Below are 15297 nucleotides of genomic sequence, written 5' to 3' on the forward strand. Positions count from 1 at the left end.
ATAAAAACTAGGTAGTATTCATTAATTTGCATGTTTGTTTGCTTTTTTGAACAGTTATTAAAATGTAATAAATGTTTTTGAAGTTAATTTTTGAAATAGTAAATGTTCCTAATATCTTACATTGAAATGTATGGAAAAGTGGAAGAAAACTTCCCAATTCCAAATTTCAATACAGTTCCATTGTTTCCTTGTGCCACCTGGTGTCCGTTTGCGGTATTGCAGCAACTTTAAACATTAAAAAAAGGTATTTAACGACCTCCAAATTGAATTCCGTTCGCACTAAAAATTCTTTTAAATTGCCCTTAACAATCCCAGCAAAAAAGTCCAAGTCCCAAAATTTGCCCTGGCGGCACCTAATTAGGGTATGGATTGAGTTTAGGTTTAGGTATGTACTGGTAATGGTTAGGTCATAATATTTTACATTTTATTAAGTACTTATTGTCTTAAATACATAATCTGGTAGACAAAATATGAATGATTTGTGGGCACTATGAAAATATCACATCTTGCTAGAAACTAAAAACATTGGATGGGAATCTGCTTCTGAGCCTCCTTCCGGTTGCTAAATTTAAGGGCTTTTTAATGAGTCTAGACTGCATTTCATCCTCTCTAGCTCAACATCTAAAATTCATTCATAATTCTACAGTGAATGGAGATTATTTCAAAGTGTTTTGCATTTCAGAAGCTTTTATTATACTTGGGAAAATACAGTAAAGAGCAGTTCAATGTTTTTTGCACCAACAACTTAGATTTAGATTTAGAGAAGCATTAAAATCACAATATAATGGCCAGTCAAACCTGGACTGCTAGTTTAACTCTATAATCAGTGTAATTGAATTCCAACAGTTTGTTTAATTGGTGAATGTTAAAGATGTAACGTTTCTTTTCGTTTTCAAAAGCCTTCTCCATCTCAGTTCTTCTGTTTACTTTGCATCCAAGTTCAACCCAAAATCAAAGATCAACAACCTAAACCGCAAAAATCACAGCTTTGTTGTCTTCTTGCAGAGAAGAGAAGATGCACCTTTCAGCAAAACACACTCAGGGTTGTGTTGATTTGTGAGTTAAGAGCTCTGTTTCCTTGAAATAATTTGCATGCTAATATTTTTCCATATACCATTAGAGCCGTTTGCCATGCTGTACTAAACTGTAAGTGAAACGGGGCTTTGTCGGATTATAAGTGGAAAGTGAAAGTAGAGAAGTCCCACTTTCAGTCCAAATAAATCAATTCAAAGCCTGTAATCAGTCCCATTAGAGTAGAGATAGCTACACTAAGTAATGTTGTAAGAGTTTCTATAAAACAGCTAACGTAACTGTTTCTCCCTGTTTGTGGAGGAGAGTTGGTGCATGCAATTTGCCCAAAGTTTAAACAGAAGATGTGACTTTTCTTATTAAATCAAAAGCTGAGTAACAGACAGAGACAGGAGCACTAAAACATAAACTTGGACAATTAACATTACAAGTAAAAGGTAAAAAATGTTCTTTTGTAGGCAGCTGGGGAAAGTAATGCATGGGACTGGGAGAAGCATTCCCTTCTCTGCACTTTTTCTTTGCACATACAGTCAAAATCTTGTGCTTCTATATACAGTCCTATGATAAAATAGTTGCCTCCTTAAAGATTTCTCCTGTCATTGCTTATGTGCAACACCAATTGTTTTCAAATCATCAAGCTAATATTTAATATCAGACAAAAATAACCTGCATTTATTCAAAAAGTAGTTTTCAAATTATGATTTCATTGTCTTATTATGGCCTGCTATATTAATGAATGGGGGCACCTATTATTATGTTGTGCTTGATCAGTGTGTTATAAAGGTGTTTACATGCATGTACTTGTTGTATAGTGTTTGGCCAAAGATGGATGTTGATGTATTTGTATTTTGGATCAAAGTATAGCACTCTACTGTCACACATTTATAAATAACATTGATGTGGTTGGGTTAAGGTTAGAGGTTTGATTCCGCGTAGAATGTGTTTCGTTTCATTTCAATAACACGGCCCTCCCACACACCTTTCCAGTGTTTTCCCAAAGGCAGGGTTCAGCTTTATGTGAGATATCTCATTTTATCTTAGCTCGTTAAATTGGTGATGTCAACGTTTTATCTGATTGCTCAATATGTGTAAAACTTTCTCTATCGACTACGACTGCATGTTGTTTTCCCCTTTTTTTCAAGCCTCTCCCTGATGGAAGGCTTGAATTTATAATCCCTTTGGCAACAAGAAGAAAGCCTCTGGCAAAACTAGGGATATTCCTGAACTACTTGTTGGAGGAAAAACTGATAGTCCCTTTAGTTCAAGCAACAAATAAATAAACAAAGGAATACTTTATGTAAGTGTTAGGGTTTGAAAACGTTTGTATTGTTTATCACTCATGTCTGGACAAAGTGCTTTTCCCTCCGAGTGTGAGCTACCTCTTGCGCAAGATTAAGAGACTCGTTGCTTCTTCCCTCTGAGTTGACTAATTAATACCTAACAGTAAGGCAGCAATATCTTCTACCGCTCAGTCACTTGTGTTAGACATTAGTGCATGGGTTCAGATTGCTCTGTGGTGGTCTTCACGTGGTTTTCCTTCGATATTTTGGGACATTTTTAGATGTTTGCGGTCCAAATGCCAGTTTCTTGGAACCACTGCCTGCTAACTACTGTTAGGACTTGAAATAACAGGAAATAAATCTGAAAAATGACAATTCTGTAAAAAAAAAAAACGTGTTCTTCCAAGGTTGTGCTTTTATAAGTTTAATTTTGAACACATCCTGCATTTTCAAAGTTGGACAAATAAAAACAGTTTTTTAATTTAAGTTGTATCAAAAGGTGAATAAATTGTGCAATCTGTCAGCATGTTTCTCTACCATGCAAAAAACTGCAGAAAGTTTCAAGACGTCTGGAGGAATTTTAGCTTCGAAAGTCCAAGACAGGCGAGTTTCAAAAAAGTTAGACACACAAGACTAGAGACACAACAGCGAAGCTGTCTACAAGAAGGCACAGAGCAGATTGTTCTTCTTGAGGTTCTTCAGTGTTTGCAGCAAGATGCTCTAAATTGTCTATATGTCTGATATGGAGAGTGTGATCTCTTCTGCCATCATCTGTTGGGATAGCAGCATTACAGCCAGTGACTTAAAAAACTCCAACAAGCTGGTAAATAAGGTTGGTTCTGTTCCGGGGACTACTCTGGAACCTCTGGAGATCATTGTGCAAAGAGCGAGTCTTCATCAAATGAAGAACATTATGGAGATCCCTGAGCATCTTCTTCATCGGACTGTCATACAACAACAGATTGATTTCAGTCAGAGACTTCTTCAGATTTGCTGTAATACAGATTGCTCAAGAATGTTGTAGATGGCCAAACAATGTTGTTGGAAAAAATATATATATATTCTCCAACAATCTTAGCACAGACAATGGATTAAATCTGTTTCGTTTAGATGAACAGCTTTTAACAGTTTCTTTCCTTCAGTGACAGTGATGGGGAGGTTAGAAGGATAAATGTTGGCAAAGAATGGTTAACCTATAGGTGGTAACCCTTGACCCTCAGCTAGTTCTGAGATATTCCATCCCGAGGCTCCAGGATAATCTTCTGAAGTTCCTCATCCATCAGTTTAACACTTCACAATACAACTGGCATGAAAATGATCATTGTAACCATATCGATATTTGAACATAAAATCAATGAACACTTTCTCTGTTATGAGACCACAAGTTTAATGCTAACAATAACTTTCTCTTTCCTGAGGAGAAGATTAAAGGTTAAATGTCACATGCTGAGGGTTTTCTAACAGTCACCAGATGTATTTATTTTTGTCCTGACATGTAAGCAGTGTGCTCCGGACCAATTCGAGAATGTTCTTGACAGCAGCTCTTCCAAGGATGCTCAAATCCTACTTTCAACCTGTTTTCATTTTTGCAGCAAATATAATTAACTGGATTGTAAAGTCCTTGTTCAAAAAACAGGCTTTTGTAATACTCAACATCTTTGAAGTAGCTCACACCTTCAAAAAGCAGGTGACCTCTGATGTAGACACACCTCTTTATGCAATACAGAGAAGTAACATAGCATAAAGGGGTTTAACAAACCGACCCAACTGTTGCCTTTGTAGCTTCAGATGGTTTGCACAAAGCGTTTAAACTCCAAATACAACTATACCTTTACAAATACCTAAACAGAACAATATATTGTTTTAGGTAAATTGATGTGTTTGAGCTTGTATGTTCAACTTTAACCATATATGGATTAGAGAAACATCCACATTAAAGCCAAACGTATGCACCCAATTCTTTTTTTTTTTTTTTGTTAAATCCTTGCCTGTTGAATCAACTTTCAACCTCAGATAAAGAAAGCTTCAAAGAAATCATTAAAAATACACAAATGACATTGTTCCCCATGATGAGTACATCTGACTACAAATGTATGCAAAAACTGCTTGGAAAACAAGGCAAAGCAACATATGGAGGGAAGCTCCATCTTTATTGTGGAAGTGAATGAATAAGGCAATTTACAGAAAGCTAAAGGTGTGCTGGTCACCTGTACAGGATTTAATAAGAATAAAAATGAAAATCACAGAAAAAAAGTCAATTTTTTTTATAGTAAAACATATGACATTATTGTATTCTTTAATGACAGCTTGCTTACAAATGCAGATGACATAAAAACGATACACAAGAATTTTAGAGTTCAGTTCATGAACAGCTTGCTATAGCATCAACACTGTGAACTGTGGGAGCTGCTGCCCCCTGGTGGACATGAATGAAACAGTACGCTGAGCCTCGTTAACATAACTCTTGTGCCATTCCTCCTCCTCCCAACACCTCCTTTATGATTTCTTATACTCAATTCTCTCCACCTTGACGTCATCGCCGATCAGTTGATAAACATACGTCACCACTGTAGATGCTTGAATGTCCATTAGTACAAAGGAGGGGATAATGTTTCTGGAACAGAGAGCAGAACAAAATATAAGATTTTACAGCAAAAGGTTTAACAAATACAGAAATGCAGGGTTTACTACAGTTTTACATTCGAAAACTCAAACCTTTTCCAGATTCAATTTTTTTTTATATCTCATCTGATTTTAGAGCCCTCCTTTATATCTCAATCCAAACATTTAATGTGGTTGTCACATTTAAAGCCCTTGATCATGCTGCTTGATCTAGCTCCATCATACATCAGAGATCTGATTGTTCCATATGTTCCTAACAGAGCACTTCGTTCTCAGACTACAGGTTTACTGGTGGTTCCTAGAGTCTCTAGAAGTAGAATGGGAGGCAGATCCTTTAGTTATCAGGCTCCTCTCCTGTGGAACCAGCTCCCAGTTTTAGTCCGTGAGGCAGACACCTTGTCTACTTTTAAGGCTAGGCTTAAAACTCTCCTTTTTAATAAAGCTTATAGTTAGAGTGGCTTAGGTTATCCTGAGCTATCTCTGTAATTATGTTGCTATAGGCTTAGGCTGCTGGAGGACATAATGACCACTTTCACCCTCTGCTCTGTGTTTAGCTGTAACACCTTCCTGGAAGGGGGCATCGTCCAAGCTTCTGCTGCCAACAACTTAATGCTCACCTTCTACAAATGATCCATTTGTCCCTGTCTTTCAGTGTTTAACCCTGTCTCTTCTAGACATAGTTACTGGTTGAGCTTCTACTGTGACCAACTGTGTGTGCTTTCTTTCCTCCTCTAGACTTGAAAACTGGCTCAGAGTTCATCTGCTTAGCTGTCTTTTTCTCTTAGATGAAGCTTCTAAAGGAGCTACTACATCTATTAATGTTTTACTTTTCCTTCCCATAGAAAGTACTTCTGGATCAGTGCTTCTGTGTTCTTTTTGTGTCTCTGCTCTGTTCTCTCTAACCCCCAGTCGGTCGTGGCAGATGGCCGCTCACACTGAGCCTGGTTCTGCTGGAGGTTGCTTCCTGTTAAAAGGGAGTTTTTCCTCTCCACTGTCGCTACATGCATGCTCAGTATGAGGGATTGCTGCAAAGTCAATGCCAGTGACTGTCCACTGTCTCTACATGCTCATCCAGGAGGAGGGAATGCTGCAAGTCACTGATACAATCTGCTAGGTTTACTTACATAGAAAGAATTTTAACCAATTTGAATAATAAACTACACATTACTGAATTGTTTGATAACTAAGATCATTTGGAATCTTTGTGGATTAAAATGCATTTTTTTGTTGTAAAGTCCCTTCAGACGATGTGTTGTGGATGGCCGCTATATAAATGAATTGAATGGAACTGTCCATTGCAATTATTTTTTACCAAGGAGTCCCAAACCCACTGATGAAGTAATGAACCAGACTTGTTATATTTTAGCCTCTACTTTAACACTTCCTGGTTTAAAATGTATGAGTTATAATCACAGCTACCTTTCCAGTGCATTGTAGGCCCCGGTAGCAGAGCCGGGGTTGATGTAAAACTTGTTCTCATTCTCAAAAGCCTCAAACTTGTGTGTGTGTCCCGAGATGAGGATGTCGACATCCAGCTGTCTCTGGAGCAGCGCCAGGCTGGCCATGTCGCCCCAGGGGATGACCTGGTGGCCGTGGATGAGGCCAATTTTGAACTGGCCCACTGTCACCACCTTCTGCTCAGGGTAGTTCAGGTTCTAAAAGGGAGGACATGTAAAGCCAGAGAAATAATAAGCAGTGTAAAGCCTCTGCACATCAGCTTCAATTTCAGTGAATACGTCAACTGAAGTGACCAGCTGAAATCTGTGAAATCTAGTGTGAAAAGCATTATTTACTGGACAGGTACTGTATATTGCCTTGCAAAAGTATTCACACCATTTAGCCTTTTCACATTTTTTTACACTTGAAGAACAAACCTTTGTGTGCTTTAACAATAAGTACCTCCTAATGTGATGTACATTAGTGAATACAACTTAGTTCTGTATAATTTAATCTCAGTATAAATTAAACTTTTCTGTTAAGGCATCAGAGGCTTGTTAGGGACCATTACTGAACAAGCAGCATTCGAAAGGTCAAGGAACACACACTCATCTTGTAAACAATAGCCCTACCTTTGAACATATTGTGCACCAACATTCAATCCATCATCTGAAAATGGATAGCGTAAGACACACAACAAACCTGGCGCCACATGTATCTGAAAGGGTACACTGAACCCTGAACTCATCATTCTCACAGTGAAACGTGGTGATCACAGCTACAAAGGAACGGGTTCGAACAAAGTGCATTAATTAGTTAGAATGATCCAATCAAAGCCCAGATCTAAATTTAATTCAATAAGAAGAATGATGTTTGTGTTGTAATGGGACAAATTTTCAATGGGTGTACTTTTGCAAGGCTCAGTGAACCTCAATTTGAATTAATATTCCTTTTTCTCTGGATGCTATTTATTTTGCAAGTTAAGTATTTTTTAATGGAGAGGTACAACTAAATTGGTTGACTTTAATAAACAGTACAGACCTCATCGAAGTCTCCCCGCACTATGTGAACATCTCCAGCAAGGGTTTTCAGGTAGTCATAACTCTCCTTGGTGCAAAGGTTCCCGGTGCAGAGAATGTGCTGGATCTTCCCCGGGACCAACAGCTTCTTGAACTTGGCTGGCAAAGTGTTGCACCGGTGGGGAATGTGCAGGTCACCTAACACCAAAACCAACTAATAACATCGCACAAACACACACAAAAACCAGTTAGTCCCCCACAACAGAGTTAAGTTGTCTGAGGACTGAAAAAGCAAGTAGTCCAAAGACAGAGCCCTGCAGCATGCCATTGGTCAATCCAGCAGCAGAAAATAATGGACACGAACCCCATAATAACCACCCCACACCTTTATTAGTGTTGAATTTGTCACCATTTTTAACAGAATAAGACAAATATAAAAAGATTATTTTATTGTACTGAAATGCCTTATAATCTATTGCAGCTGATAAACACCTGACTCAAAGCCTTAACATCAGCAACATTTGTAAGTACAACCCTGAACATGTAGTGTGTTTGTCTGAATTCAAACTGGCTTCTAAATGTAATTTCATCAAGTTTTCAAAAAGCCCAACAAGCCATGAACTGAATATGCACAGTTGGACTTCAGACGCTCAGCGACAGATTAGAGAGATGGATATTTTTATGTAACAAGAAGTGACAAACAGACAGTGTAGCTCTCTTGACAGCTTCATTTAGCATGAATCCAGATCAGTTTGTTTCAGAGGCTGAAACTGTCATCGCGAAGCTGAAACTAAGTGTTAATGCGAGAGGATCAAAGAGGGATTTCTACCAAGTTAAAACGACTCCAATATCAAAACTGGAACAGTTTACGTCACAGCGATTTAATGAACCAATAAACAGTCACACCGTTTACATGGGGGAGAGGGGGTACATGATTATCTAACGTGTGTTGGAGAAGGTGCAACACCAATGACTGTCCTATGTCAAAAGGTACTGAGAACAGAAAATGCACATCTGATAACGAAGTGTAAAAAGCAAACAATATTGGTGTTTTATTGATTTCTAGGCTGCCTTACGTTAAGACAGTTCTTCTGATTCTGGACCACCTTCTACCTCAGTTTGCTGTGTGAATAATTTGCAGCTTCTCTGTACATAACCACTGAATGTAACAGTGATGACAGCTTAAAGCTTCATAAAACTGCATTTGCATCAACCATTATGAGTTGTTTTTAGATGGTAGAAGTCCAGTTAGGTCTTGGCATCTGTCGTTCCAAGACAAACTATTCTGATGAAGATGCCAAGAGAGTGATGTGCTGCAGGTGAGATATTAACTGTTTATAATCTTTTAACAGTTCCTGATTATAAAAATCCTGAAATATCCCTCCAATACTAAACATGAAATCCAGAAATCACAACTTAATTACGATAGCCAATACCAGATGCAGTGGGTGCAAATCTATTTTAGCTTAGAGCCAAGGGGGGTAAAAAATGTAACATTTTAAAGATCATATTGAAGCTAAAACTCCGTTTATCTGCTCAACAGGAGATAAAGTCTAGAAATGCTGATGCACCGATTTTAAATGTGTGGTCCCATCTAACAGAAGGCTACAGGGCAATTTTATGGCTATACCAACAAGCCAATTTGTCTAGAACTAAAACATCCAAATGATTCATTATTTATTTGTCTGAAACAGTACAACCATAAGTAGCAGTAAAAGGATTCCCTTTTAATCTGACACTTAACAGTTGTTAAGGAAAAAGTTAAGTAAATCCAACCTCAGATGAACACCACATGATATGCAGCACTGTGAGAAAAACATTGCTACCCTAAGAAACATCAGATGGTTGAACCACAGTAAGCAGCAGTGACAAAGTAAGTGCAAACCATCCCACCGCTCCATTACATCACAAAACAGTTGGGCATGAAATGATCAACTGGATAAAAGGACCAAAACACCTGCTGTTATGCAGAGAAGCTAATGATTACTTCTATGACTGCAAGGTTTCCAGATCCGGTGGCAGCAAAAAAGCCCAATTAGTTGTCCAGTCCAAAAGAGTCTGTTAAATTATTGGTAAGTTCTCTACTCACTACAAAATCTGATCAGAACTTATTATGACACCTGGGAAGTTTCACAGCTATCCTGAATGTTTATCTTATAGATAATGTTTCTCTCTGTAGAGGAAGGACTGCAGATCATTTGAAAATATTCTTTCCAATCTTTGTTTGTTTGTACATGTTGTGCAGGAAGAAGCATCACTTTAACTTAATCGCTGGTGATTTTTTTCTCCGCATCAGCAGATGGCCAAAGATCATTCTACGGAGCTGTTAAGGAAGAGTTATTAAAAGAACATTTTAGTAACAGCACCAGCTGGGCTGCAACCTCTTTTAAATCCTCCAGAGGCAGCATGGGTGCACCCCTTTGCATAGACCGCTTCTGCGTTCCAGGTTAGTTGTAGTTCAGTAGTCGTAGTGTTCTGCTTCACCAAGATTGAACTGCGGAGGAAAAAAGTCCAAGAGAGAAACCAACACATTCTCCATTTTAGTGACACTCTCCGGGTTAATCTGGTGTCTGATCCCAAGATGCCTCCAGGACGTTTGGGGTCTGCCCCCGGGTCCCGTCCTAAGACTGGATTCCCTACTGAGGAAGCAAATTTCTGCCGCTTGAATCCATGATGACGTTCTTTGACCCAAATGGACCACAGATAGGCTGGGTTTTGCTCTGTGGCTCAGCTCTTTCTACACCACAATCTTGACAGCCTTCAGCATCTCAGGGCAAAACTCATCTACTCCCGCTGCCCATGATGCCGTTCATCTGAAATTGGATTCAATTTTAGGACCTGGTGGTAAATGAGGGTTTTATTATCCAGATAAGAAGGATTTCTTAAAAAAAAGACCTTTAAGTTTCATCTCAGTCTGATATCTGGTTTGATTGTATAATTTGTGTTTTTGCAGATGCAGACAAATGTTTTTGCACCCCCTGGTAATGTTGTGTAAAAAGTCTTACAACAAATTAATCTTTTATTACTCTAGCACAACTAAACTAAATATTTTTAATTTAAGTTTATTTAATCTAAGGCCATGATTTATTTAAAATCTCTTGGTATTTCACAGGGTTCATGGTTCTTGGAGCCTTTGGAAGAGAAACAGGCTCACAGTATCTCTGATCCTCCATTATACTTAACAGTGGGCATGGGGGGGATTTCCACATATTCATCCTGTGTCTCAAACCAAACCCATCTGGAGCAAAAAGCTTAATTTTAGTCCTATATGACCAAAGCACGAAGCTCCCGTCCAGGTCCTATTAAAGCTTAGCATGTTGATCATGTTTCTGAGAGCTGGAGATCACTCCCAACTAAACATTTGGCATGTAGATATCTTCTAATGGTTGCTATGGAAACTTGGTCATTCCAAGTATAAAGACAGTGAGCTGTGGAGGTTTATTTTAGCTCCCCTACTATCTTGGCCACTTTGCGTGAGGGCAAAATAAATGTAGGTCCTCGTCCAGCAAAGTGGCCAGGAGCTGAAATAAATGAAATGGCCTATACACCGGTGAAACAGAGAGTCATTAGAGGATTATTTTATTTTAAAGCATTTCACACATCTTCACCAGGGGTGGCAACACTTTAGTCCACATTACATGTTTGTGATAACAGCACAGATCAAGTGTACATCAGCATGAGTTAACTACACTGCAGATGTTGAAATAGCAGCGGCTAGTTGTGCAAAAAGGCAAAATACGTCAGACCTTCACAAATTTCCAATCCCATTCCCTGTTAGAGTAGCAGGCAGCAGGGTGATCAGAAAAACAAGAATCCAGCATAAAGCGAGCAGACTTACCCGGTGACCAGCCTGGTTGGTTGGAGACAGATACATAGGGGTGGAGATGGGAGTGAGGTGAGGGGAGTGGGAGAAGCGTGGAAGAGAGGAGGAGGTGCATGTGTACCACAACACAGGAAGTGTTCAAAGATCGGGGTAAAAAAAATCCAGAAAGAAACAATAAACAGAAGAAAGTTGGGACAAATTAAAAGGTGAATGGAATAAGTAGGCAGATTAATTAATGAATCATTCAAAAACAAATAATGAAAATGTAAAAACGGCAAAGTGGTCAAGACATTAGTTAATGGTTGATGGTTAGTGATCATGGTAAGCTGAAAAAAAATGCAGGAACTTGAGTGTGATCTGATGCAAAATCAAGTGCCAAAGCAAATCTGATGGTTACTGTTGTTTAGTACAAATAATGGGGTAGAAACATTTCAACAGAAATATTAAAACCCAGAGCCAGCCAAGGCATACGAGATTTAGGCTATATATTAGGGCACCCAATACCCGTCTGGATCCCTCCAAGATCTCTGGACTTTACCCGTAAAACACAGATGTCAAACTGCAAATTGTAATTTTTTTAAAGGAGGACAAGCCAACTTTTAAAAAGTGCTTTATAGATGTATTAATAGTAAAATTCAAAGATTTAAAGTTTGATGAAAGAAGCGCAACATGTGATCATACCTTCCTTCCCACAGAGTTTATAACAAATCCATAATGGACCTCGGGTGCAAATGCCAGACAAAAATGAGTGATTCAGGTTTTTCCCGGCCAATACGGATTTCCAGTTTCTTTAGGGTCTGACCTTCCAATTTCGATTTTTCAGGGACTATAATATATAAAAGCAAAATAATTGTGCACAAGGTATGTTGTTTTGAAAAAAACAGAAAATTAAGGAATAAAAGAATTTTCCAGTTCACGTAGCTAATTATAGGTCTTTAACCTGACACTTCATGCATTTACAGACAGAAAATGGAGGGAGTTCTTATTTTTAAAACATGAAAGAAACTACAAAAAACTACATTTTCATTCTCTTCCATTTTATTGTCTAATGCATCTCTAAGTCAAAGAAATAGCTAATTATTTAATAGATAATGTGAAATGAATAATTTGTAAGCCAATCGAATATATTCTGTAAAAACTATAAAATTGAACAGTGTTGAAATTACAATATGCAGACTATCAAGCTTGCGATATTACTTATGCTGTGGTAGCTGTTTAGGTGGAAGGGGGGCCACACATCAAGTCCATTCAAGCTTGGGCTGGCTCTGTCTAATCTAACAAATGTAACAGTCTGGAAATTAGAAGGGAAAAATGAATGAATAAATGAATAAAAACATTATAAAACCCGTATCACTGGAAAATGTCTCCACTTTGCCTGTCCTAACAAGAACTAATAGGCAAAGCAGTATGGGACAATATCCAGGAAGCATATCTCATCTCATTAATGCAGTACAAGTATTAGAAGATGAAGCTGCCTTTAGCTGGTTAGCCATTCTAGCGCTAATTTGACTGTTTAAATAGGTCAACAAAAAACGTGCTGGGATAACTAAATACTGCAGGAACAAATATGGCGAACCAAGGAATCAGCGTGCAAAGAAACTGTTAACTAAGGGGTGACTGAAACTGGCAGCAGATTTCTGGGGTACTAAAAACTAAAGATGTCATGTGATCATCGATACGTCTTTTAATTGAGCTAAAGTAGAAGTAACCCTAAAACTAAACCTTTGTGCGACGCTGGGACGCAACGTCACCCTGTTTATGTAGACTGCTACTTCACTAAGGCACCAGGCGCAGAAATAGCGCACTGCATGAAGGAAATGGTGGTCCTTTCGACATTTCATACTCACCATCTTGTCTGTTCCTGTTTGCTGCTAGTCCAGATGAGGAAGCGTCTACGCACGTAACGTAAGAGTAGAGAAGAGTAGACGTCGCATGAACGTCCCGGAAGTCGACATCCCCGCCATATTGTGAGTGGCATTTTATTACAACGCAGAAAAAAAGTTTTCATAACAGCTCTGTTTGAAGAGTTTAGGTCAAGCTATGTGACTCTGTGGTCTGGTCACATACTTTGAGACATCAAAAGGACAAAGCTCTTCTTTTTTTACATTAGAAAGCTAAAGAATGGATCAAAAAACTCATCCAGGCAATTACACATTGGATCCAATACGACAGAGCATAGCGGTTGAAAAGCCCTTTTTAACCTTTCTGCTGAACAAAACAAAAAAATGAAAATCATCCCTACAGTATCAACAGGCTAGACCAGTGGCCAACAACCTTTTCCAAGCCGAGATCAATTTACACATTTAAATAAAGGCAACAATTTGCCATTTAAAATTCTAAGAAATAAAATAATACATGCTGAAAAATATTGGATTTTTAATTACCAAACAGTTGGTTTTAACAATTTTAATTCAGACTAGTACATGCTTGCTATACCAGAGCATTGTATGAACTGAAATATGACATAATCTGAAATACTGTGAAGGTAGAATATATCAAAAACAGCTGTGATGCATTACATGCAGTTCTAGGAAAAAGGGACACTCATGAGTTTCACACTGAATCATATGCCAAATAACAAGGTTTAAAAAAAGCTATCATCGACATTTTAAACCCAAATTATAATAAACTGCCTCAAAGTCAGTGTGATAGGTTCTCTAATATTAGGAAAAATGCGTAATACGGCTGTTTCTTTTTTCCCCACATGCCATTTAACAACTAACAGTCAGTGTATGTGGCCTTCATCAAGGGACAATATGCACAGTACTAACCTTTTCAAGTCAGTCAAAGGGGCTTAAATCTAAATGTATTTCACTGTAGTTAAGTGAAGTTAAGTAACCAGGCAAAATAGTTCACATATTGTCATTTGTGAACTGCCACTGACTTAAATACCAAAGTGCAGAACAAGGAAATAAACCTGTAACCAGATATACTGTAATGCACAGTGTTTCACCTTAACAGTACAAAATCTGATCGAAGTCAGTGTGATGGCTGTGAGTGCACACTATCACCTTGCGTAGTGTAAGGAAATCCTCCGGCATACAAACACCATCAGCTGGACGGTGTCCCTAATGTCCACAGAGTCGTCGCCTTGCAGAGAGAAGCATTCACACAAAAAGAAATCCCATAGTACTTGCTTTGATCCTCTGATAGCAGGGTGGTACACTCCAAAATGTGTTTTTGATGTCATCTTAGTTTTTATACTCTTTAAATAAGGTGTCCACAGGCATGAATAGTTCTTCCTGAATTAACTCCCTATCTGTAAATGGGCTTTTGTGACTCACACAAAACGATGCTTCTGTGGAAGCTGTTAGTTTTTCTGCAGACCTGCTAAACAGCTGCTGAAGCGTCTTTGATGCCGCCTTTAATTTGGCTACTTTGGCAGAACGCAGAGCACTTTTAGATGGAAAGTCTTCTTTGAATTTCATGATGTCCTTCGAGGTTGCTTTTTTTCACCAGCACAACCAATTGGGTGCAAAGCAAGCAGACCGGTATGTAATGAACCAAAGTCTCATGCTCTCATTCTTAATGAAAGTAGTAGGTTTTCAGCTTCTTCTGAACGCCATCTGCCGTCTTACGCTGCTACATTGTCATGCAGCTCTCAGTTTTTGCCAAAGAACTTTCTCTGTAGCTTTGCTTGTATGTCAGTAATGTGACCCAATCACACATCACAAGAAATTCAGACATCGTGAGCCGATCAGAAGTGGGAACAGTAGAGTGACACATTATACAACAGACTGGTTGGCTCATAGAAAAAATATTGAAATGACCTAACCTTTGATAGGTTAAATAATATATTAATAGCCATAAATGCCTTCCGAACTACTTTACACTGATGTCAATAGTCGATAGTGATCGACAGGTTGGCGACCCCTGGGCTAGATGCTGTAATGATCAAGAGAACAGCACTAGTCGGGTTTAGATCATATTTGTCAGACAGATTTTAGTTCATTTGTCTAAATGATAAATCTTCACACACCAGGGTGGGGTACTTGTGGAGTACGTCAGGGTCAGTGCTTTGGCAAATTTTCTTACATGCATATACTATCATATTTAATAATTAAAATGTTATTGAAAGGTTAACTTG

At 38.4% G+C, this 15297-nt stretch overlaps 1 protein-coding gene across 2 annotated transcripts; it reads right to left on the reverse strand.

Annotated features, from left to right (window-relative positions):
* Positions 1–4440: 4440 nt before the first annotated feature.
* vps29 (VPS29 retromer complex component) lies at positions 4441–13170 on the reverse strand. 2 transcript variants are annotated; one of them, XM_047345471.1, is made up of 5 exons: positions 13058–13149; positions 11226–11237; positions 7410–7601; positions 6351–6586; positions 4441–4923 (listed from the first exon to the last, which is right to left on the reverse strand). In XM_047345471.1, exons 1-5 carry the CDS (start codon positions 13058–13060, stop codon positions 4806–4808), a joined length of 561 nt encoding a protein of 186 aa, XP_047201427.1. In that variant the 5' UTR covers positions 13061–13149; the 3' UTR covers positions 4441–4805. The 2 variants fall into 2 exon arrangements, with proteins under 2 accessions (XP_047201427.1, XP_047201428.1); XM_047345472.1 differs by lacking the exon at positions 11226–11237 and having other exon boundaries at positions 13058–13170.
* Between the last annotated feature and the right edge of the window lie 2127 nt (positions 13171–15297).

This window comes from Girardinichthys multiradiatus, chromosome 19 (genome assembly GCF_021462225.1).
Source record: "Girardinichthys multiradiatus isolate DD_20200921_A chromosome 19, DD_fGirMul_XY1, whole genome shotgun sequence".
NCBI lineage: Eukaryota > Metazoa > Chordata > Actinopteri > Cyprinodontiformes > Goodeidae > Girardinichthys > Girardinichthys multiradiatus.

Excerpts from the sequence above, each read along its gene's own strand:
- vps29 (XM_047345471.1), bottom strand. Across the intron at positions 6,587-7,409 it reads TGCGGGGAGACTTCGATGAG|AACCTGAACTACCCTGAGCA; the intron begins GTCTGTACTGTT and ends CCTCCCTTTTAG. Across the intron at positions 4,924-6,350 it reads GCCTACAATGCACTGGAAAG|AAACATTATCCCCTCCTTTG; the intron begins GTAGCTGTGATT and ends TCTCTGTTCCAG.